Source organism: Pimephales promelas, chromosome 12 (assembly GCF_988280905.1).
Source record: "Pimephales promelas chromosome 12, fPimPro1.hap1.1, whole genome shotgun sequence".
In the NCBI taxonomy this organism is placed as follows: domain Eukaryota; kingdom Metazoa; phylum Chordata; class Actinopteri; order Cypriniformes; family Leuciscidae; genus Pimephales; species Pimephales promelas.
Genome location: NC_142780.1, coordinates 24,022,588 through 24,048,522, shown reverse-complemented (window position 1 = coordinate 24,048,522; position 25,935 = coordinate 24,022,588). Strand labels below are relative to the sequence as shown.

General features: G+C 36.1%; 2 protein-coding genes across 2 annotated transcripts in view; both read left to right on the top strand.

Annotated features, from left to right (window-relative positions):
- Nucleotides 1-26: 26 nt before the first annotated feature.
- On the top strand, nt 27-21,958 carry dennd3b (DENN domain containing 3b). Its single transcript, XM_039680100.2, has 24 exons — nt 27-782; nt 2,701-2,806; nt 5,215-5,479; nt 5,673-5,788; nt 6,586-6,710; nt 6,898-7,009; nt 7,147-7,266; nt 7,538-7,756; nt 9,409-9,524; nt 9,679-9,834; nt 9,945-10,041; nt 10,131-10,234; nt 10,400-10,539; nt 10,661-11,185; nt 13,487-13,746; nt 13,827-13,991; nt 15,339-15,468; nt 15,960-16,067; nt 16,719-16,858; nt 17,228-17,400; nt 18,158-18,297; nt 18,502-18,620; nt 19,013-19,150; nt 21,061-21,958. The coding sequence occupies exons 2-24, from the start codon at nt 2,723-2,725 to the stop codon at nt 21,262-21,264; spliced, it is 3,756 nt and encodes a 1,251-aa protein (XP_039536034.2). The 5' UTR covers nt 27-782; nt 2,701-2,722; the 3' UTR covers nt 21,265-21,958.
- Nucleotides 21,959-25,172: 3,214 nt separating this feature from the next.
- ptk2ab (protein tyrosine kinase 2ab) overlaps nt 25,173-25,935 on the top strand; it is a 63,118-nt gene continuing 62,355 nt past the window's right edge. Inside the window, exon 1 of the mRNA XM_089117775.1 lies at nt 25,173-25,345. The gene's annotated coding sequence lies outside the window, so the exon portion shown is untranslated. The remainder of the gene's footprint in view (nt 25,346-25,935) is intronic.

Genomic DNA, 25,935 nt, shown 5'->3' with positions numbered 1-25,935 from the left:
TAGATGGCGCAAGTACATTGGATACTGGGTGACACCTAATGCACGTATGGAAGCATTTGGATAGCAATGATAGCAATCAGTAGCAATATTCAATTTTGAAATGTAATATGAAAAATGACAATGCCATTTGTAAAATGGCATTTGATTCTGTATATAAATTTGTATTTTACATTACCATTTTGGCAACGTTTGGTGCAAAATGAAAATGAAATTATATAATATACATTTGCCATTTCATACACTAGTTTTAATATGCATATTGAAACGCTCGCCTTTATAAGTTGCAACATTAAAATGAAAATGCATTACATAAATTATTAGATATGTGTAACGTGTTAAAGCAAAACTGTTGCAAAATGATAATTCAAATGTTTTTTTTTATTATTATTATTAATTGCATTTACACTCACAGTGTAAATTGCGACACACTTGCGACTGCATTTTCATGAAATGTCTGGGCGTTAAACTGTATTGTGAGTGGTTTAATCAAAAGCTCTTGTGAGAAAATATTTCTGGATGTCACAATTCTAAGAATGTTTGTTTACGGATATTTTAAGTGTTTATAACTAATTAGCTATTTTTATGTCAAATAATTGCTCTCCAAATATAATCATGTATGGTTTTCCTTCACCGTAGAGGTAGCACCTGAGAACGTACCTGTTGACTGTAGAGCGCATGCGTAGATCATGCGCTCCGCTTGTTGGGACGTGTTTATTGTGTCCCGTTCATTTCCAACTGTCCAAGTGTAATTTCACTTTCGGGAATACCGATGATCGACAAAGGTGCGTGCATTCTTATATTCTACAGCAAACATGAGCGTTTTATGGGTAGAATAGCCTACACGATGACGTTTTTTAAAACGTTTTCTCTAACTTTAGGAGGCTATTTAGACAGGCTATTTCATACAGCTACCGGTCTGCTATATGAACACTTTTGCAGCTATTCCTATTAGGTTAAATTAGGTTAAATACAGAAATAGTGTTAATTTATGACGAGGAGGGGGGGTGAGCAGTGACTATCTAAGTGTTGCATGTTGTTTCAGTTGTGGATTGAGTGTGCTTAAAATGTGTATTGTGCCTACTTTATTTATTAAAGTATTGTTGCCTGCTCTTGAAAAAAATTTACTCTTGCAACATACATGAGTCTAATTTAACCCAGGAACTTCCAGATCAGGAAAATTAGATTATGAATTAGATTAGATTATTAGATTAGATTACAAAATTATGATACACATCTGTGACTGTGTTCCCTTTCAATATTTTACTGCTACTGCGTCGCTAGACCCTGTTATGGGGAAAACCTCTTTTTCTCAGAATTCTGAAGCCTTTTGAATCACACAGTGAAACTGCACAACCATTGGTTCGTGCTGAGTAATAACCAATGGCTGGGCAACGGAGCTGCATGATCCTATGGCAGAAAAGCTCCCCAAAATGGGCGTGGCATCTGGCTATTAAAGCATGCGACCTGGCCTACTCTTCGGCTGGGCAGGCAGTGTCCACACTACTAGGCCCTGCATGCTACTAACTAAAACGATGGCACAGGCTATTAGGAGATCCATGGCCAGTCTCCCCCACCGGCCTATTCAGACACACCGTTAAAGGCTTCGGATAGCACTTCACCATGGCAGAGAAGTTGTCCCAGGCTACGTGACACTTCCTGCCCAAGCGTTCAAGCTCCCATAATGCTCAGATTGCCCCAGGACTGCACCGACAGCATCCCTGAAGTGTCAGAATGGGTTTTGGGGATAATAAAACAAGGTTACTCTCTACAATTCCCTCGTAGACCCCACGCTTCAGCGGCGTGGTGCCCTCCTCGGTATGGAGCAACGAAGCTCTTGTCCTCTCGTCCTTGAGGTGATGAATTTACTGGCGAAAAGAGGTGTAGAAACGGTCCCGCCAGCACAGAGTGAGTCAGGCTTTTATAGCCGTTACTTCCTCGTCCCCATGAAAAAGATGGTGGTCTCAGACCCATCTTCAGACCTCAGGTGCTTGAATCGTTCAGGAGCTCGCGGTCTCCCTCAAAATCGGAGTCTTGTCCACCGTCAGGTCTTTTTAGAGGATGCTGGGCTAATACGTTAGCTAGATCTGCTGCACATGCGGCTCTCAGTTCGTCACTTCAGTCGAATTTAACCCTAGTATCCTATGCCAGATCGCCTGCTTTTATAGCCAGATGTCACGCCCATATTGGCACGCTTTGGCTTTGGTTTCATCAACTCTTGGCATTGGTTTCTCTGCCATAGGATCGTGCAGCTCCGTTGCTTCGCCATTTTTTTTTAATACTCTGCACGAACCAATGGCCGTGCAGTTTCACTGCGTGATTAAAAAAGCTTCAGAATTCGGATAAAAAGGCGTTTTCCCCATTACAGCATCTAGCGACGCAGTACTCATTCCCGTATCTCAGGGAACCGAGGTTACGTAAGTAACCGAACACATTTTCCAGGGTGTGTAATAATATTCTTATGTTTCCACAACCATGCCTGGCATCATTGGTCTTTTAAAATGCTATCTGAGTTAGGAGTTGTCTGTAGTTTGGTTGATGTTGGTTATCCCTAATTTATGGGATTTGTGTAAGATGTTAATGTGTCTTTACCACATTCTAGGATTAAGCAAACATTTTCTACTTTCAGATTTCAATTAGCATATAATGTCTCTCTCTCTCTGTCTCTCTGTGTGTGTATGTGTCTGTGTGTGTGTATTGCAGGAGTGACAATCTTTGATTCTCAATGGCAGACGGTCTGCCTTCAGGATTACTGGAAGCATGTGTCGTTGTTGGACTTTCAAATGATAAACTGAAGGAGTTGTCCCAGGTAGAAAAAGAGAGTTGGTAGGGTTACCTTAAACATGTAATCCATTAGCTACAAATGACTTCATAAAAATGTATTCAGTAACGTAATCTACCACATTATAAAAATAATGTAATCTGATTACTTTTGGATTCCTTCAAAGTCACATGTTTTGTTAAAGTCAAGTAAAAAGCAACTGAACCAGCTCTTTAATTCTCCTTTTCGAAATTTCTCCCTGATCAGTTTTGCCTCCATTTCTGCTCAAACAACTATAACCCGCAACTGAGCAGCTTATTAAGAGTCTGCAAATTAGTGCCTGATGGAAAAAAAAGAAAGCTTTATAGGAAAGTTAATATTTCCTTTATTTTGTTGGAAAACATTCTTATAAGAATAGTTTTTGTTTAGCTCATACAGTATATTCTTAGAAAGCTATGAAGTTATTAAAGGAGTAGTTCACTTTAGATTGAAAATTACCTCATGATTTACCCACACTCAAGCCATCCTAGGTGTATATGACATTCTTCTTTCAGACGAATACAATCGGAGTTATATTAATACATGTTGTATCCCAAGCTTTATGATGGATTGCAACCAACAGATTGAAGCTCAAAATTGTGCATCCATCCATCATAAATGAACCCAAATGGCTCCGTGGGGGTTAATAAAGGCCCTCTGAAGCAAAGCAGAAGGTTTTTTTCCTTTGTGTTTTATATGGTGACCACTAGGAGGGGCTAGTCTTGGCATTATGTTTTCCTTGATTGGTTTTCCACTATATGCTGTTGTTGAAAACAAAACGTATCTTATAAAATGAGTGAAACCATTGTAATCCTGATATTATTTCCTTAAAGGGACCTTTGCAAGAATAAAAAGACTTATAAAAAGACTTTCACATACTCACGAGAAACTATCGCGCTCACGAGAAACTATCGCGGGCTCACGAGAAACTATCATGGGAAAAAATATATAAATATTAAGACTTTCACGTGCTCACGAGAAACTTTCACATCCACACGAGAAACTATCGTTCAAACATCTTCTATAATAAAGTGATTTTCTCTTATTTGTAACCTGGCACTAAAGCGATTACCCATAAAACGTGCTTTGAACCAATCGGATTGCTGGGGTCCTTAGCTGGGACTCAACACTTCAGTGGGACCCATAGACTGTAAAAAAAAGATGGACGACGCCCCTTCGCTCTTTTCCATCAGAGAGAACTGAAGCCGTCAGTGTCTCGATATGACGCTGACATCTTGGGACCTGAGTCTGCGCACTTGCGTGTTTCGGGACCAGTCATGCGCAGTCGTGAGCAGGAAGTAAATCCGCGAAATCAAGCCCGCGCCCTCCTTCGCGCTGAATCAAATGCAAGCACACGCCCCGCAACTACTAGCCACATAATCAACATTATGAAAAAAGTCCGCTGGTGCTTCAGTGACTACCTCGCACAGAGAACCTGTCAATCACAGCTCTCAATCATAATGTCAGAGCACCGTTTTTATCATCACATAACTAACTAAAAATAAACTTATTTTAAAAACAAACACTTGAAATTACATCAACGTGATATAAACTACAGTAAATGACAGAAACTATCTTTAGAAAAAGGATATGTGAAGTGTAATTTAATTGTTTAGTTGGTCGCTCGTCCCATTGAAAAACATGGGGAGGCGGGGGTTATGAGCTATACTAGGACCGGTCACAGGGGGGCGATCGAGATGTTTTGGCTTCACTTTTGAGGGCTTGTGCGGCACGCTTGGTAGGACCCAACACTTCTCCACACTGGCAGCAGCAGCTCATTTGCATTTAAAGGGATACACACTAAAACTGTGTTTTTTTCTGAGACCCCAAAAGTGACTATTTAAACATGCTGTAAAAATATATCTGTTGGGTATTTTGAGCTAAAAGTTCACAATAACAAACTCGATCTCTTTCTAAAGACAGAAAACATATTGTTCATGAGACATGAAGAAACAGGCACAGGGCAATATTATTATGTGATGGAATTCGTGATTGTGGTGCAGCTTTTCGTTTCATGTTCAGGTTAACCCTTACCGTTTAGTTTTATTATTGTATATGGGAAATAGCTATTTTAAAAAATTCACTTTGTAAAAGGTGCCATGGTAATCTCTTTGAAGAAGAAAAAAGAGGGGCTCTATATAAAACCACAGAGTTCTTGACTCAATTTTAAAGAACTCTATACTGTATGTCAAAAAGGTTTTACATAAGGAGAAATGTCTTAATACTTTTGTTTAATGGGTTATTTCCATTTTTCTAGTAATACAGTATGTTTTTACTCATAAAATGTAATTCAAATTAAAAATGGATTAAAGCAACATTGATTAATTAAAACTAAATCCATGAAATGATCCCATGATGTGAACCCCCTTTAAGGTACCTCATGTGTAAATGTCCTCTGTTTTTCGGTATGTGATCAGTCTTTGCTGCAGGAGGATGGAAGTCGTCCACCTCGGCTCGATCCTGAGGTCATACTGGTCTGTGCTCCTCCGTTTGTGCCCAAAGATAGCGTCACTGAACCTCCCATGGGAAATTTCAGCTGTACTCCGCTACTGCGCTCCAGCCATAAGAAGAAAACGGATAGGCCTGTTATTAACACTGGAAACCCCAAGGATGAAATCACAGAGGATGTCAGTGTTCCCAAAGATCCGGATCTGGTGGCTCTGCCTCATCTTTGCTTTCCAGGTGAAACTAAACTGTGCTAAACTGTTTAGAAACAGTATAAAATCTCTGTTGAAGGGGGGAAAGGTCAGCACACAGACAGCAGTATAAAGAAGAATTCAAGCTGTAAATGTTAAATAGTTCAGTGCAGACTAGCGTTAACATTAGTTTATAATGATTAGATTACACTAATATTCATTTCTTTCTTCTAAATCAGGTGGGCTTCAGGTAACTCGGGAGCAAAAGGTGGAAAAGTTTCACTTCCTAGTCTTCACTGATGTGGTTGGAAACCAGTCTCATGGAGTAGTTCTCCAGTACTATAAACCAATACAGGTCAGATTATTATTACCTTGAAAATCTATCTTTTATGGTTGTGTATTGACAGATCACATGCTAAGTCCCCCTGTTGTTTATATGCGGTGTTTTATTTTCTCCTTAAAACTACAGTTTAAAAAAGACAGTCTCAAAAACGCAGTTTGCAATCACTGATGTTTCTGACATCATAAACTACCTTGTACCCAATCAAACCAAGTTTCTGAGTTGGTGTGAGTTGAGGAAGGGCTCATTTGCATATCTATGGCTCCACATACTAAACGAGGCATGGGTGTAGAGTTACATTCAAGCTATTTTAAGGCATGTTTTTTTTCACAGGAAAAAATATTTCAATATGTAATTTTGGTGATCAAAGTTTTAATGATATACAACTGTTGACTACATGGGGACTTTAAAATTCATTACTGTTTGGACATTGTTGGTTTGGCATACGATCCGAGTTACAGTATATATGTCATGTTTGTTAGTTATGGTCTCAAAACTACCTTTTTATAAAAGTTAACCACTTAAGACATGGGCTGGATCTAACAGTGTGGATTTTATTTGTTTAAAGTCAAAAATAAAACAGACCACTGATTATTTATGGTGGTGTGCTGGGGATGGAGTTTTGATTTACGCATTTAGATATTCAAACTTTTTATTTGGGGGACTTTGGAAAATGTTAGTGAAAAAAAAATCTAAATAAACTAAAGCCATTGATGAATTACATTGGAAGATATATAGTGACATGCAGGTTATGCAGTTTTGATTAAGGCTCTAATATATTTCAACTTTTCATTTTAAACTCTGTTATACAGGAAGGGATACTTCATCAGAATGGACACCCGTCCTCATATAAGTTTCCTCAACTCTACACTGCTTATGCGATATGTGTTATATCAAAAAACCCATATTACAATACTCTCAAGGACTGTCTGTCCAGGTATGGCCAAGATTCAAGACATTATTCACATCTATTGGAAAAAGAAAATATTTGTGAGACGCTGGGCATTGGTGCATTATTACCTGCATTCTGCCTTCATGCTGTACTTGCCACCACAATGTCACACTTTTCAAATGTCAAAGTTGTTTATTTGTCAATGCTGATTTTTTCACTCTCTGATCCTCAGCCTCTTAGAGCAGCTCAAAATCTGCCAAATGACTGAAATGGAAGAGCAAGTGAGGGAGTTCTCTGCTAAACTGGCTCTGATCCCAGTTCCACCTCCTGGTCAGCTGCATGTGGTGGGTTCATTTTAGGCATCTGAAGTTTAGCTAATTCAGAGAACGTAGTAAAACTGTAATGCCACTAGAAGATCTGTGATTACACATGTATATATAATATATTGAGTATACTGTATTTACATAATTTTTCTTTTCAGATGTTCACCTTGCTACCTCTAATCATCGTCCTTCCATCCAAAAAAGATCAAAATCATCCTGTCATTGACCTGGACCTGCATCTTCCCTTCCTCTGCTTTAAGTCCAGAGAGCTGCTACAGGTAATAACTGTAGTTTCTTTGTTAGAGGTTTGAATGAACACTGTGTGTGTGTGTGTGTGTGTGTGTGTGTGTGTGTGTGTGTGTGTGTGTGTGTGTGTGTGTGTGTGTGTGTGTGTGTGTGTGTGTGTGTTCCTTCTAACAAGGAAAAAGTTATTATACAATCAGTTCATTTTAGATGCAAATATTTATAAAAAAACAAAAACTTATTTGATTAAACAAAAATGATCCACATCAAATGGGAATAATTTTGCATGTGTCTGTTCCCCTGTAGATCATAGCCAGTATACTCACAGAGCAGAGAATGGTGTTGTTTTCCTCCGACTGGTCCAAACTGACCCTGATCGCTGAGTGTTTCGTGCTGTATATTCGGCCCTTGCGCTGGCAGCACCCACTGGTGCCCATACTGTCCCAAGAGATGCTTGACTTTGTTATGGCTCCGACTGCCTTCCTCATGGGATGCCACATCAGCCACTATGAGGAAGTTGCCATGGTAAAGTCTAAGAAATGTTTCCTATTAACTCATTTAGGTGTTTTTTAGTTCAGACTTTTTTAAACTGGAGTCCGCAAAGGGTTGCTAGAGGGCGTGAAAATTTTGAGTATAAAAAAAAACATTAACAAATGTAATATTATTAATATTTCTGTTTTTTTTTAAGAAATTATTATTGTTTACTCATTTGATGATTTCTATTGTTGACATTTTTATTATATCTATCAATCAATCAATGAACAACATGTTGATAAACATATTGCTAAACTATAAAGACATTTATAATTAACTAATAATATTATGTGTAAAATATTTATCATGAAATTAGACATGTAACTGCTTTGAAATTAAATGATTTGTCAAAATTAAATAATTCACTTTTTTTTCTATTAAATCTATCTATCCATATCAGGGTGCCAGTCTTATCCGCTCAGGGTTTGTTTGTCTTGTTTCCTTTCTATATCTTGACCACATGGCTGATTCCTGGTGTTTGTCTTGTCATGCCATGTGCTCTATCTATTGTTACTCTGCACCTGTTACCTTATCTCCTAATGGCTAGCTCCTGTTTTTGTTTGTTTGTCACTCTTTTTATTCCCCTCTTGTTTTCTATCCTGTGCTGAATTGAATCTGCATCACTGAGTTTACCTGGCCCTCATCTGTGTTTACCTTACGATCTTGTTCTTCTTGCTGTAGCTTTAGTCTAAGCTGAATCTAAAATCGCCCCCTACGCCCTCATTCATTATTCCCTAGTACACGTTAGTCCACTAATACTGTTCACTTGAAGGAGTGAATGAAAAGGAATGAACGAATTCAGACAGCTGTTGAGCGTACATCGGTTGTTCACTCATTATTGCAGTGCAATATGGGAGAGAATGAGTGCACTCAATAACGTCCACAATATTTGAGGGTATAGGGAGCAATTTCGGATTCAGCCTCTGTATTGTTTTCCTGTCATTTACCTGAAGTTTTTGAGATTTGGTTATTTCTTAATTTTGTCCTGTTCTTTATTGTTTTTGAGCTCTGGTTAGTTTAAATTTTTTTGTCCCCCCTGTCTGCAAATTTGTTGTTCAACCACGTTAATTAAGGATGTCACACAGGTGGTGGAGTATTAATTTACAAGATGAAACTAACTTGTTTTGCTAACAAGAAACTATGCTTCTAACCACAGGTCAAGAGCTGTTGTTCCAACAATGCAATTTTGCGATAGTGTTTGCGAATTGTCGTCAGAACCATGGTTTCGGGAAACACAGACTCATTGAACTATGATGAAAATGAGGGAACTTGCGACCATAGCTGACTTTTGGGGAAACGCCCCCCCAGACCGGCACCCTGACAAATCATTTCATTTTAAAAGCAGTTGCATGTCACACAATTTAATTAATAAATTATAAATGTCTTTATATTTTAGGAGTATGTTTTTCCCTTGCAATTTTGGGATTACCATACAATGTGATATTGTATTACTAAATACCAGATACATATTTGGCCTAAATTTAAATCTTCTTTAGTTCAAATGAGATGTTTTGGGTTTATTTATTAGGATTTTATTTATTTATCTCTATAAAACTGTTCCTAGTAGCCAACCCTTATATGTTGAGAAATTTATGATAGTGGTTTTTACTTATATCAAATTTTGTGCACTGTCCATTTATCAGGAAGCTAATGACCTAATTCTGATTAATATTGATGAGGGAACTGTGTCCTGCTCTCGCCGTGATTGCGATGACGTCCCAGACACCCCAAAGACAGCTGCTCAAAGTTTCGAGAGTCGGTAAGAACATTTAACCAGTAAAGTCAGCCTTTCTAAGTCTAAGAGTCTTTATATTGGAGTAATCAAAATATACAATATATTGATAATCTCTTATTATCAGACCCATATTATGTATTTGCCAGGTTTGTAATTGTTTTGCTGGGTCTTCATGCAGAAGGAAAGGTCTTCAGTTACACTATGACCTAGAAGTGGTTCATCAGAGCACCTGTGGAAATCTTAATGAGTTTCGGATGCGAAGAAGACGTTGGCAAGACAGACTCAATTTGGAAATACAAAACATCACCATGGAGCTCATTGTTAACATGTTTAGGTCAGTGAGATCCTGAACTGAACTGAATTTGAGCTAAGTGAATTTGAATCTTCTTCACACTATACGTCTAATTGAGAAAAAAAAAAAAAAAAGAATGCTTCTTTTTCCAGAGATGTCAGTGATTACCTAAGTTACGAACACAGAGTTTTTAACACTGATGAGTTTCTCAAGACCAGGGAGCCAGAGGACCAACCATTTTATAAAAAAGTAACTTTCCAGTTAATAATATATATCTGGTGTTCAACCTTCAGAAATAGAACCAAACCGTACAACTGATGGATTTTTCTTCATGACAGGTCTTGGAAACACACATTTTCCACTCCTTCTTGAAAGAACGTTTGAATGGAAAGTTGGATACATTTACCCGAATGGAGGGTATTATTAGGAAAGATGACCAAAAGTAAGTTGAAGCTGTGTTGTTTTTTTCTATACAATTCTGTATCTGAATTTTTTAATGAAAAAATGAATTATTAACTATAATTTATTATTATTATTTTTAATATTATATTACATCTTTTGGATGTAATAAAAACATTGAAATATAATTTGTTATTAATTTCTTCAGTAGATGGAAAAGACCCTCAAAGGAAAAGGATCTGACTAAACTGACTAAACTTCTAAGCACAAGTCAAGCTAACCTGGACATTGAGAAAAAGCTGAGTGTCCTCAGAGAGAAGTCTCCAACTAAAATCATTCCTGAAATGCGTAAGATAACTGCAGTAGTGTTGTTCATCTTCACGGCTCAGTTTTGTAGTAAAAATGGCATTTAAATAATCGTAATATATGTATGTTACTGATCATTCTTGCAAATCCCTTATCCCAAAAGCTCTGAATACTCCAGCCAGACCAGTCAAGATCTTCCAGCTCCCAGATTTCCCTTCTGTCTTTACCTACGCCAACGTGTGCCATTACTTCGGAGATCTTATTCACCAGTTGAACAGAGCCATATCAGCTACCCCACCTGATGATTCCTCCTTGCTAGCCAGATACTTTTACCTCCACGGCCTCATCAACATGCTGAACTCTAATTGCTTGGATGCCCTCAGTGACTTTCAGAAGCTTTACAAAACAGATATTGAGATTTTTCCAGGAGAGCTGGTAAAGATGTTGGTTGACTCTCTGGAAGTAGAGGAGAGAGTCCAGGCACAGAGGAGACCTGAGCTCAAACGGCTCATCTGTAAGGTAAAGGCCGGCGAAAAGAGCAAACATATTGAGTCAGACTATCATGTGAAGAAGTTCAAGCTGCCCAAGGCCAACATGGAGCTGGAGGAGTTTGTGAAATGTACTCAGGAATCGGGTATTGTGTGGGACGTGGCCACCGCTCGGAGATTATTTGAAGCTCTCACTGTTGGTAAGTCTGAGATGCAGTGTGTCACTATCTTCATCCAAAGATGTGAAGTTAACTTATGCGCAAAATTGAAATACTGCATAAAGCATTCGTGAAGAAAGCACCGTTTCCATCCAATGTGTTCAAGAACAAACTCGTCACTTCCTGGGAAATTAATAAATTTTATTTTATATAACGCCTTTATAGCGGACACAAAATAAACGATATATAAACCAACTAGTCAAAAAAATACATGTTTTGTTGGTCTTTAAAAAACCAAGAAGTCTGATCTTCAAAAAAAGCAATCATTAGAGAGTTCCAAAGAATAGGAGCATATGAAGAAAAAGCCGTCACCCATAGATTTTAAGCGGGTTTGAGGAACAGATTGGAATGTGAAGAGCGCAGTCTTCGATTTGGGATGTAAGACGTTATTAACTCGGATTAATAATGTGGAGCCAGGCCACGTAATGCTTTATATATGTCAGCATCATGATTTTAAAATCAACACGGAACCTGAACCGGTGCAAGGACTCCAAAATAGAAGTGATGTGATTGCATGTCCAGTCCCAGTCAGGATGTTGCAAGTTGCAACTTGTTAAATGTAGATTTAGATACTTTTATGAAAGTAAAATAATGACAAATGTTTTTGAAATAAAAAGCCTGTTGAATTGTACTACTTGAAAAAATGAATGCTTTGCATTAACCCTGCTTGTATTTTGACGCATTGTGTTTTTAGGGCTTGCATTTTTATGGGCTGAAATTTAGCATGGTTGAATATTTAAGCTGTGAATATTTCAATTCAAAACATTTCAAATATTTTCATTAGTAACATTTCAATAATCCATATTCACCTTTCATATTTCACTTCCAAAATATTCAAAATGATTAAAAATACAACCTAAAATATTCAACAGGCAGTTGTACTGTTAAAAGGGGCCAGTTATATTTAGACCTTATTGTTGTCATATCATTTTCTGCACTGCACTGCAGGCATTAACAGGCACAATGCCATCTTTATAATCATTTAACAATGTATTTGCATTTCCATATTTTTACATTTACATTACATATTCACTATTAGTCACAGTAACCATATTTGAATTACCTTTATATTTTTACATATGCATTACATATTCAGTATCAATCCCATTAACTTCTATGATTTTTTTTCAGCAAATTGTCAGCACTCTCAGAGTAAATAAGATGATGCTTAATTGCTTTTTACCTCACATAATTGAAAGACAGATGCAATGATTAATGCATCCATGGCCAGGATATAATTTTAAAATATGACATGATTTTAAAAGTGACCTATAACTTTGAATATGCAATACACTTTAATTTAGTGCTATTAAAATTATTAAGCCTATTTGGAGAGAGAGATGTTTATAATGTGACAATATGTCAAATTATACACAGTAAGGTGTGGTGATGGCGCAGGGGATAAGACACATGCCTTTGGTGTGAGAGACCCAGGTTCGAATCCACTGTGAGACACAGAATGTGTCCCTGAGCAAGACACTTAACCCCTAGTTGCTCCAGAGGCGTGCGACCTCTGACATATACTGTATAGCAATTGTAAGTCGCTTTGTATAAAAAGCGTCAGCTAAATGAATAAAAAAATAAAAAATAAATGTCAGCCATCCTGTGATAACGAAAATATAGTAGTAGTAGTAGATGCCTTTATTAATCCCCCCAGGGGAAATTCAATGTCCATCAGCATTAGTGTGTGTTGATTACCAGCAAACATTCTCACTACTATACACACATAATAGTGAGAATGTTTGCTGGTATGACTAGGCCTAGACTACTTGTTCTGAGAGGTTGTTGTCAGTGAAACAGGCTGAAACATTCTCTAACAGCAGTCAAGTTGTCATTGTTTGTGTCAAACAAGTTGTGACATTTGTTGTAGCATTAAAACAGGAGATCATGACTTACTCTGTGCTCAAAGTGATGCTCAGAGCTCCAGTAGTTTCCTCTGTGTGTTAACAAAACTTTCGGAAGATGTTGCAGCAGAATCACCTGAAAAATTCCAGGATATCCTTTTTTTTATTGGTTGTTGTGTTAAATCTTACTCAGATACAATAGTGTTATTTTCTGATTGGCTATTGTGTAGCCCCTTTCTTTTTTTATTGATTGGCTGATAAGTGGCAGGCTCAACTAAGAACTCCAGGAGAGATGCGCTTGAAGTATAAAAATATACTGTATATTCTACATTTACTTCTAGTGTCTTATTGTTTAAATATATTTAGAATTCTCTTTTTAAAATAAACGTTGTAATGAAACATATTTGTTCTGATCTAGTTTCTCCCTCTGCTTTCTCAGGTGGGCAGAAGCAGATTGATCCAGAGACATTCAGAGAGTTTTACACCATCTGGCAAGAGACTGAGGCAGTAGCACAGAAGGTTTTCTTCCCTGCCGAGGTCCTGGAACAACTGGAAAACAACGAGTGTGTGTACAAGCTGTCCAGCTCTGTGAAGACCAGTTATGGTGTTGGCAAAATTGCCATGACGCAGAAGAGGCTCTTTCTGTTGACCACAGGCACACCTGGATATGTTGAGATCACTAGGTTTAAGGACATTGAGGTTTGTTAGTGTTCATACCTGTGATATTTTATTCAAACTGGTTAGTGTTTGAGGTAACCTTATGAATCTTGTGAACCCAGGAGGTGAAGAACTCCACTGTTCTGCTTTTAAGGAACCCATCTCTAAAGATCAGGACCAGCCTGAGGAAAGATATATTCGAGGCTAATTTAAAATCTGAGAGTGAACTGTGGAACTTGATGATCAAGGAGATGTGGGCTGGAAGAATGATGGCAGACAACCATAAGGTAAAGTTCACCTGTGCTGTGAAATATCTAAGACTGAGAAGATAATAGAAAAATGTGAAATCAACATTAAACATTTACCCTTCATTACCAACTTAATAGTAAAATTAAATATACATACTAAGGTTTCAAAGTTTTGGAGTGGTACAAATGTTCTGTCTTTGATAGAAGTCTCTTACACTGATAAAATCCGCAGTAAAAACAGTAAAAATTATGAAATATTACTACAATTTAAAATATAGATTTTCTATTTTAATACATTTTAAAAGCATTTTTTCCTGTGATGGCAAAGCTAAATTGTCAGCATCATGACTCTAGTTTTCAGTGTCACATGATCCTTCAGAAATCATTCTGATTTAGAGCTGAAGAAACATTTCTTATAATAATCAATGTTCAAAACAGTTATGCTGCTTATTATTTTTGTGGATACACATTTTTTCAGGATTCTTTGGTGAATATAAGGTTCAAAAGAACAATGTCAAAGTCTGTCACTTTCATGCATCTATTTAATGCATCCTTGATGAATAAAAGTATTACTAAAAAAATGAACTAATCCCAAAATTTAAATGGTATGTATACTATTCATTTGAAAGTGCATAAGGTATTAGATGTTGTGTAAGAGTCGCAGGGTCATGTAAATCTTTGTTAATATATATATCAGGGCTGTGCAAAAATTAATTGCGATTAATCGCATCCAAAATAAAAGTCTGTGTTTACATAATATATTTGTGTGTGCTGTATATAATTATTTTTTATATATACAATATAATATATATATATAATTTAGATTATGTATTTATATATATATATATATATATACAGAATTTAAGTGCAAATAATTCTTAAATATATACATGCATGCATAGGTATTTATATATACAAAATAATTATATACAGCACACACAAATATATTATGTAAACACAGACTTTTATTTTAGATGCGATTAATCACAATTAATTTTTGCACAGCCCTAATATATATGTGTGTGTGTGTGTGTGTGTGTGTGTGTGTGTGTCTGTGTGTATTTACCTGTATATGTTTTATAAACCCTATTGTTTTCTGTAGATCTATCCTGTAGAATATAGAAAACAATTACAGTCTTTGCAGTCATTCCATAGTTTTAATGGTAACGGAAAGGTGTGTTTAGGGATGATTTATAGCTGTCAAAATAATTTAAATTTAAAATAATTTTCACAATCGCTTTGCTACACCCTGCTAGTTTATTTCCATTTCCAACCATTTAGATAGGTAAACATGCACACACATGCGTCCTGCACTGGGTGTTTTAAAACACAGATGCACAATTTAAAGTACTTTATTTTGTGATCATTGATCTCTTCTGTTATCAGGACCCCCAGTATATACAGCAGGCAATGACCAACGTCCTGCTTATGGATGCAGTGGTGCGCTGTTTACAGACACAGAAGGCCATTTATGCTGCCTCCAAACTGGCCTATTTTGAAAAGCTGCGACAAGAAGGTGCAGTTCTATCCATAATGTGTTTGATTCTCTACCTAAGAACATCGGTAACACAATAGTCATGCGCCTCAACAAGTAAAGTCATAACATAATGATACCTTTGCAAATCATTAGCTAATGATTAATTAAAGCAGACAACTGGAAGTTGAAGTGCAAAGCGTTGACTAATTTTGGTAATTAACATTCATTTACACTGTTAGCTAATAAAATATGTTATTAAGGAAGGAATTAATACATGATGTGCTTAATTAATAGCAATTCATGTATTACTTAATCTTTTAATCATATAGACTCTTTATTAGTTGCTGATGCAGTAATAATTAATTAATGGTTTAGTTCTTCATGAGTCATACCTTAACTCATGATTATCTGTGCATTAGTTAAATATGAATTAATGCTTATCAGTGCACCTGTATTGTAAAGTGTTATCAGAACATCTATATGATGAAGACAGGACAGCTTTATTAAAGTCTTTTTCCTTCGTTCCACAGTCCCCATGATCATCCCCAGACCCACCGCAGAGACTCTGAAACACAAGATCAATCCATCCCAGAACATGATGAATCCTCAGTCTGTCAATGTCTTGCTATACACTCCAGGTAATGCATGCATGAAATAGTTATTTAATAAACGTTAAAGGAGTACTGGTAGTTCACTTTAAAAAAAAAAACGTTTGCTGATAATTTACTCACCCCCATGTCATCCAAGATGTCCATGTCATTCTTTCTTCAGTCGAAAAGAAATTAAGGTTTTTGATGAAAACATTGCAGGATTTTTCTCCATATAATGGACTTCAAGGTCCAAAAGACAGTTTCAGTGCAAACTGCAAACTGTTCAAAGGGCTTTAAACGATTTCAGATGATGAATAAGGGTCTTATCAAGCGAAACGATCGCTCATTTAATACTTTTATTAAATAGTTTTATAAGCTCAAATGCTCGCCTTGCTCTGTTTTGTGATGCACGTTTGTAACTCTCCTGTTCGAACTCGTTCATCAAAATGAACAAATCTTTTTCCGAGTCGTTTGGTTCATTCAACGAACGAAACGAATGAATTGACTCGGAAAAAGATTTGTTCCTTCCCCGTCACATAACATATCAAGTTACTGAAACAAAATGCACAAGCATACATATATACAGTTTATATAGAGATATTTTGGTAAACACCTAAATGAGAATGTGTAGCACATATTTTGTTTCAGTAACTTGATATGTTTTGTTATGTGTAAATGACTCTTTTTAACTCCTTCCAGGCCAGTTAAGTTTCTGTGCCAGTGGTGTGGATGGAAACCCTAAGCTCTGGTGTGCTCTCAGCTGTGGGAAAGTGGTTGTGTTCAATGCTGTGAGTTGGTCCCTAATGCAAAACTGCATTCATTTAGGAGATTCCCGACTGGTAAGATGGTGTTAATCAATTTTGATTTAATATCTTAAAGAGTAATTGACGGCAATATCGAATGTTCTTGATAAAAACTGCAGTCATTGAAAATGTGTTTTCCTATATTGGGATCTTCAGGTAACAGATTGGGTTGTTACATGTTGACAGTTTATTAATAGTTACAGTGCTTTCTGAGACTTTTCTTACTGCCACAGTAAAAATGTATATGATGCCACCTTGTGGATTGGAAAATTGCGGCAGCTTTGCATTACATTGTCTTGAACTCCTGGCTGTAGCCATAGACAGTAAAGGCTGTAGCTTATGGATCTGTGGAAGAGTGAAAGAAAATGATAGCATCAATCTCATAGTAGTCTTTTTTGTGCCCAGAACTGCATGATGGGATTGGACCAGGAGCAGGTGTGGATTGGTTCTCAGGACTCTGTGATTTACATAATCAATGCTCAAAGTATGTTGTGTCATAAACAGCTGACGGAGCATCATGGAGAGGTCACAGACTTCGCCCTGGAGAAACTGAGCCCTGAGAACAGAACATTCATTGGGTCCGTTACAATAATATATATTAATATTATCATTTTATATAATGATGTCATTATAATATCATTATAATAATAATTAATGATATATGCACATATATAAACCATGTGTGTGAGTTATTAATTAATTATCTGCAGATATCATTTGTATAATAAACTAAATGTATTTATAATATTTATATATATTTTATTTCAATACATTTAGTTTATTATCTATAGATATGAAGATTATTAATATACAAATAAATAAATAGAAACACAAGAAATATAAATAAATACTGAGTAATATATGCATTTTAACAATATTGTTTATTTTAATTTATTAAAATAAATATTGTTAATGCATAGTTAGAATTAATCGATTAACCATGAATAGACAGACACACACACACATACAGTATATATATATATATATATATAGACAAATAAATGCATTTTAATTATATCTAATATAATTATTATTATAATTTATTATATTTCATTTAGTTTATGATAGATAGATAGATAGATAGATAGATAGATAGATAGATAGATAGATAGATAGATAGATAGATAGATAGATAGATAGATAGATAGATAGATAGATAGATAGATAGATAGATAGATAGATTGATTGATTGATTGATTGATTGAAATTGAAATTAAACTGTAACCTCACCAGCAGGCGGCAGCATTGTTTGTGATATTTTCTTTATGTTTGACAACTGTGGTTGAGAATAAAAATGACTCTAAAAATAAATGTAATTTTTATGTGTTCTCCAAGCCAAGCACAGGTGTATTCCTGTAGTGTAGATGGCACTGTGATTGTTTGGGACGTCCCCTCTCTGAAGGTGAAGAAGCAGTTTCATCTGTCCTGTGACAGACTGCAGTCCATTCAAGTTTACAACGACGCCTTATGGTGTGGTGAGTTTGTCATCAGCCTACTGTAGTGTCCTAGTGTGTTTTTACATATGATATTTTACAAAAGCATTTAGATGGCCATGAAATAAACCTGGCATAGTTTTTTCAGAGGTTATCTGGCAAACAGATTGCTTGACATTAATGAGGTTAATCTGAATATATACTGTATTTAATTTCAATTTGGCTTTTAATTTATTGTTTGTGAAGGTGCCAGAGATTGTGTAATGAAGCTGAGACCGAATGGAGCTCTGCTTTGTAAGATTTCCCTCCCAGACAATATGAAAACCACTGCCAGTGCCTTCAGCAGAGTCGTACTGCTTATGGAGGTGTGTGTATATTTATTTTTATGTATATACTTTTATACTGTTAAAACACATATAGCATTATATATATATATATATATATATATATATATATATATATATATATATATATATATATTGATCTGTCTAATTTAATCAAGAAAAGATGTTTTAAGCTAAACCTTATATTATTACTCTATTATACAAATAAAGCAGGATTTATGGTGTATCTGTGTATTAAAAGTGTTGCAGCTTTGTTGTTTTAGTGTGTAGTAGTTTTCCTTTGCTATTTCATGCCTTTGCACAAACAGACCGCCAGAGAGGTCAGCAATGCCACTAAATGCTGTGAATGTCATAAAATTAGAATGTGCTTGGATGTAACTAACGTTCTTAGGCTCTTGCTTTTGTTTTTTCAGAGACAACAGATCTGGACAAGTTTTACAGATTCAGCAGAGCTTATTATATGGGACTCCACTGACCCCATCAAACCACCCAAACGGGTCACACTCCCCAATTGCAGTGAGGTCACCTGTATGATCAGAGTAAAGAAGCAGGTACTCAGTCTGAAGGTGTAGATGGTATCTTTTTCATGACTTTTCCATGCTCATACTTAGAGAGATTTATAATTAAGAGATTAATTATTCTACGATGAAGTTAAAAGATAATATATTTACTCATGGCACAACTAGTCAAAAGTTTGGGGTCAGTTTTGTTTTTGACAAACCGTATACCAAGTATTTAAAATACTTTTATTTCATACGAAGTATACTACAATCACACTTCCGGGTAACTAAAGCGCATTAAGTACAAAATTAGTTGTTTGAATTTAGTAGACTTTAAGTATATCAGGGGAAGTGAATTTTTTTATTCAGCAAGAATGCATTAAATTGATCAAAAGTGAGAGTAAAGACATTTATGATGTTACAAAATATAAAATATACAAAATATATCCATATAAAACCTAAATTTACTTTAGAGCTGTTTAAAATGGACATGTCAAAGCGAACACACTTCCACTTGTCAATTTGTCCTATTATAATGGGTTTTATTTGCTATTTTAAATGTCAGCTCTTAAGTGGCGTGGCCTATGGTGTGTTGATGTATTTATCAATGTCTTGCTCTGGCGGCAGGTATTTGCAAATGTATTTGCCTGTGTGATGTCACAGATCCCGCAATATCAAAACAAGAAGTTTTTGGAGCTTGATTAAGCTTTGTTAATATTGAGCAGGACATTTTAAGCTATGAAACTTGTAGGATGTTTTAATGGTACAAGACCTCTTATATGTCTAAAAATCAAGGCAAATTTTCTTGAGAGAAGATTCATTAATAATGCTAAGGACATTAGTGTTAAAGGGATAGATCACTTTGAAATTGATTTTTGATATGTTTTAGCTTACCTCAAGGGCATCCAAGATGTAGGTGTCATTGTTTCCACAGTATTTTCAATTTTGATATTTTTAGGTCAAACCGTTGTTGTCTATCAGTCATATTATGCAGGTATATGGGGTCCTCCTCAAAGAGCATAAGTCCAAATTAAACATGATTTAATGACTCGTAAATGTACAGTAAGTACACATTGATGGCCTAAGACACTAAACGAGCAGTTTGTGTTAGAAAACGAACAGTATTTATATCGTTTTTACCTCTTGTAATCACAGTCACGTCCAAGTACTCTGAGGGTGAGGGCGCTTCTGTCTGTGCAGGCGCCGGAAAGCCCCGCAAGTGATCTCTCGCGCGTGTACGTCACTCATTGAGATTTCAGAAGTGTTACCCTTCACTGTGAAGATCTAAACATATTTAGATATACAGGAAATCACAATAGAAGGACAAATTGATTTTTTTTTTTTCCGCAACCGTGCGAGAGATCACTTCCAGCGATTTCCGGCTCTTGCGCAGACCGAAGCGCCCGTGCCTTTAGATCACTTGGACGTGGCAATACCGTTTTCTCACACAAACCGCTCGTTTCGTGTCTTAGGCCATCAATGTGTACTTACATTTACGAGTCATTAAATCATGTTTAATTCGGACTTTTCTGTGCATGCTCTTTGAGGTGGACCCCATAAACCTACATTATATGACTGACAGACAAGAATGGTTTGACCTAAAAATATCAAAATTAAAAATCCTTTGGAAACAAAGACACCTATATCTTGGATGCCCTTGAGGTAAGCTAAAACTTATCAAAAAATTATTTCAAAGTCAACTATCCCTTTAAGGACATATTGATGGGTGTTATAATATTCCACAATATCACAATTTTTTTTTATTATTATCAAATAAATGCAGCCTTGGTGATGCTTAAAAGACTTAGTTTCTTAAATTTAAAAACCCCTTACCAACCCCATAAAAAGTTAGTCGTTTTGTTTGTTTGGTGAGTGATATATCACAATGAAATAAGAGCATTATAGCACATTCGATGTTGATCTTAAAAAAAAAAAACAAATTACATTTCTCCTCTTTTTAGGTCTGGGTTGGTTGTAGTGGTGGGTCAAGCCTCAGCAAGGTTGTGGGGAAGATCTTTGTGTTGGACTCTGAGAGCCTGGAAGTTGAGAAGGAGCTTGAGGCCCATGAAGACATTGTTCAAACGCTGTTCTCAGCAGAGGACCGATACATACTCAGCGGCTCTGCAAAACGTGATGGTAAAATCGCTATCTGGAGAGTAGATTAAACAAGCTGAAAAGGTCTTAGCTTCACTTAGAGAGGTCATGCATCAGGTTTTGTGACATGTAATAGTTCCTCAGCTGTCTGCACATAGAGGAAGAATATTTCTGTGGACCCTGCTTTTAATTTGATTCTTTGAAGATAAAGCAGAAGAAAGGGAGATTTATTTGTATTTATTTTATTTATTTATACAAAAACGGTACACTGTATACAAAAATGCTCTATTCAAAATTCACAGACTTTTTATTATTTCATATGTTCTTCACATTCTCTCTAACTATATATGTTCAGTTGAATGAAATACACACACTGTTGCCCTTTGAAAGTGTCATGTAACCCTGTCAACATTTGATGAGTAGAGGAGCTACTGTTTTAATTGGAGGTAGACAGTCACTACAGTATGTAGGGGACTCAACCAACTACTACAATGCTATTTTAATACAAATAGTCCTAAATCTATTTCTCATCTTGCAGATATAATTCAGCATTTACTACTTACTATTTACTTACTACTTTTTTTTTTTTTTGCTTTTTATTGAACATAAGCATCAGTGAACATCAGTGTTAACAATGACATTTTAGTTCCTTTTTTTTCACCCCTTTATCCCTTTAATGCAACCCCCCTCCCAGGAAAAAATGGAAAACACTTTGGCCAACTCAAGTATATCAAATAAATGAAATAAATTAAGAATGCACTTATAGCTTATGCTGCTTCATGAATGGGATTGCTCAAACCTCAACAGTGGGGATGTTTTTCTGTACACCTTCATTTAATACAATATAGATTGTTTCAAAGCAGCTTCAAAGTGATAATAGGAAATTACTGTAAAAGGAACACAGATTGTTTTGGCTTTACAGCAGCTCTAGAATAAAGTTATTGTCCAGTTAAAGTTAGCCTGAGGAATAAGCAAAGTCTTTGAAGCTTGTAGCTGTAAAATATAAATAACAGTTTAATATACCTTTCTGAATTCATTTGAAAGCTTTCATTCCTTTTAAAAGCTGTTCTTATTTTAAAAGAGCTGTATATAGAATCGGGCGAGGTTTGTGCAGTTGCATGTACTCAATTTCCTGAAAAGCCTTGGATCAAAGGAAATTGAGGTCCAAACACCAGCACTGCCTCAAGATGGACTGAAGCCATAATAAGTAGATTGCGTAACAGTGTGTGTGTGTGTCTGTGTGTCTGTGCAATATATAATATATAATAATATATAATAATGCAATAATGTAATATATATAAATATATATATAAACACATAATTCTCATTATTACAAAATAGCATGGTGTGGGAAATGGGATTTCTTGTAATGAAAATAATTTCCCAATGCATACATAATGTTATAAAAATATTAATGACTGTTTAATAAAAATAGGTTTTATTTTCTTATACAGTAAATTATAATTTCTCACAACATATAACAATAAATATCAAGCCCCAGCTTATATCTCTGACCTACTGAAGCTCCACGCTCCTCTGAGGTCATTAAGGTCTGCTGACCAGCTGCTCTTTGTTGTCCCTAGAATGCGGTCTAAAATAGTGGAGATCAAGCATTTTCAGTCGTGGCCCCGAGGCTGTGGAATGATTCGTCTCAACATGTCAGATTGGCCCCCAGCCTTCACATTTATAAATCACGACTTAAAACTCAGTTTTATTCTTTTGCATTTAAACCATGCTTGAGATGTATTCTGCATTTTTAATTTTTAGTTTGTCCCTTGTTTTAAATGTTTGTTTTTGTTACTCATGTGTTTATAATCTGTCCGAAATCTTGTCAATGACCAGTTGGTCAACCTGGTTGTATAATGTGCTTTACAAATAAAGTTGGATTTTTATGCTATTTTAAAGTTTCCTAATGTTGTTTTGGAGTCTCCTACAACAGGTTTACATGCATCAAAGGTAAAAAAAAAAACTGTTTCATTTGATCATAATATACATTTGCACATCACCACATTTTCAATGATTCTTAAACAACTCGTCAGATGAATAAATCTCCCTCCTTTCTGCAAGAATGATAAATAAGGGGTGAATAAAGGTCTTATTTTAATGAATAAGGGTCTTATCAAGACCACTTGATAAGACCGAAACGATCACTCATTTAAAAAAAAAAACAAAGTTTAAGTTGTATAAGCTCAAATGGTCGCCTTGCTTTGTTAGGGTGATGCACGTTCGTGACTTTCCTACTTGAACTCATTCAGCAAAATGAACGAATCTTTTCCCGAGTCAACTCGTTCATTTCGTTTGTTGAATGAACCACATGACACGAAAAAAGATTCATTCATTTTGATAAACGAATTCGAACAGGAGAGTCACGAATGCGCATCACAGAACAGAGCAAGGCGACCATTTGAGCTTATAAAACTTAAAATTTGTTTTTTGTTTTTTTTAAATGAGTGATCGTTTCACTTAATAAGACCCTTATTCATCATCTGGAATCGTTTAAAGCGCTTTGAACAGTTTGCAGATTGCACTGAAACTGTCTTTTGGACATTGAACCATTTGGTTCCCATTGAATCAGTCCATTATATGGAGAAAAATGCTGGAATGGAATCTTTTCAACTAAAGAAAGAATGACATGGATATCATAGATGACATGGGGGTGAGTAAATTATCAGTTAAAGTTCTTTTTAAAAGTGAACTACTCCTTTAACAAGTGCATGTCCATCAAACAATCTGATTATTTTACTCGTACTAATTTATTTACGACTCTTACTTTTGAAAGACACTAACATAATATCTTTGCAGGATGTTTTCATTCACTTGGAGCTATGTTACACACTACATGAAAAGTCTTTTTCAAAAATCCATAATAGGCGCACTTTAAATAAGTGTGTCTTAAACAAAACGTGGAGCCATTCTCAATCAGCCCTCTTGCTCTGGAAGTGTTTGCAGAAGGGGCCCTTGGCTGTTTTTTGCCGCCCATCCAGAGAGCAGTGATTGGCTGATTTGTAACACTCTGACCCGGAGGTCAGCCATCTAACTGTCAGACGTCACTGGAAGGAATTTTGGGGATGTGTCTGGAAGACAAAGCCAGCACACATCTATCCTGTCCCTAAGTCCCTGGATTGTGTGTGTGTAGGCGTGCTGCACATCAGTGCTTTCAGAGCTGGTGTGCGTGGAATATGAATGAATGTGTATAATTAAGAAACAAAATAACAGACTGTTGTTGATTCATAGAAATTATTAGTTATGATGTCAAAGAAATTTTGTGAGCACATTCTTCTGTAAAGTTGACAGTTTCATATCATACTGATGTAGTCAAGTGGATGGTAGGCTGATCCCTTGTTGGTGGCATTTCCAAATGAATCACAATCAACACCAACTTCAATATTTATAATACAGGCGAGTCTGCTGTACCAGTAGCCTATAGATTATTATTTTTCCATCAGAAAAATAATCATCAGCTAGCTAGATAATATTTTTGGTCTCATCTCACGGGTTGAGTCAGCCATATTGGCGAGAGCGATTCAGAACTGCAGCAGACAAGTTGGGACGCCCGATTCGTTTAATCGGTTCTTTCGTTTCAGCGAAGCGATTCACTGATTCATTTGTGTCACCATGGACTATTAGTTAAATTCGCTGCATATTGCTGCATATAAAATGATACATTTTCGATTAAGTTTATACAAATGTAGATTCATGTTAAAAATTATTTGGATTTGATGCTTTCACTTCAATTGAGACAAAGATTTTTTTCCTTTTGTTTTTTCTTTCTTTGTTTTTTTATGGATAAATATTCCTACCTGTCACACATTTAACGTTATAGTTATTATCATTTCACTCCAATACATTTATTTACATTTTTAATGTTCTTCCTTGCAGGTGCAAATGCTTTGCGAGTCGGTTATAAAGATTTAATAAAAAGTGTCGGTTCAGCATAATGATTCATTCGCGAATCGGTCATCACCAGCAGCAGCGCGAGTCAGTGAGAGCAAGAAAGAGGGAGGATTCCGGGCTTCAGATCCACTACAGACCCCACGGAGCCTGGACGGACCCAAAAAACAGTGTTAACACGGGATACAAACCTAAGCCAAAAATCACAGGGTGTTTATCAAAAAAGGCCCGTTTTTGGAGACATTCGATGAAAAGAATATGGTAAATATTGTTCCCTTGTTAAGAATGCACGTTTTATATTTGCTATAATAATTGTAATAAGTGTGTTAGCCTGGTAGCATAGCGTGAGGGGCTCGGATCTGCACTTGGACGTGAAGAGTGGGCTTTCCTGGGCCAATGTGACATTTGTGTTGAATTAGATTGTGAATGCGAGGCGTGTTATTGCATTGTAGTGGGCTTAAGATTCCCGTATCATTATGAAATTTCTGATTAAAGTCAGCTAAGCTCGGTTTTGCAGGACTAAACGCTCCTGGCAATGCGAAAGAGACCATACCCAGCAATTTTAAGCCACTCACAATGTTTTATTCCTCAACGAAAATGCGTCGTGTCAAAATTAACACCGATCTGCATGTTTAATAACCCGGTGCAAATATGTCTTGATCGCTGTTGGTTTGTCATCTTGAGTTAACTGTGTTGTGTTAGGGTCTGTGTATTGTTGTCAGACTGTTTCTGTTCACATGGTGAACTGAAAACAATAACAAGACGCAACCAGTTTTGTGTACATGCGAGCTTTATTAGCATTTGCCCTATGATGCTTTCTATCAATATTATGTATCAAGAATTTTCACTTA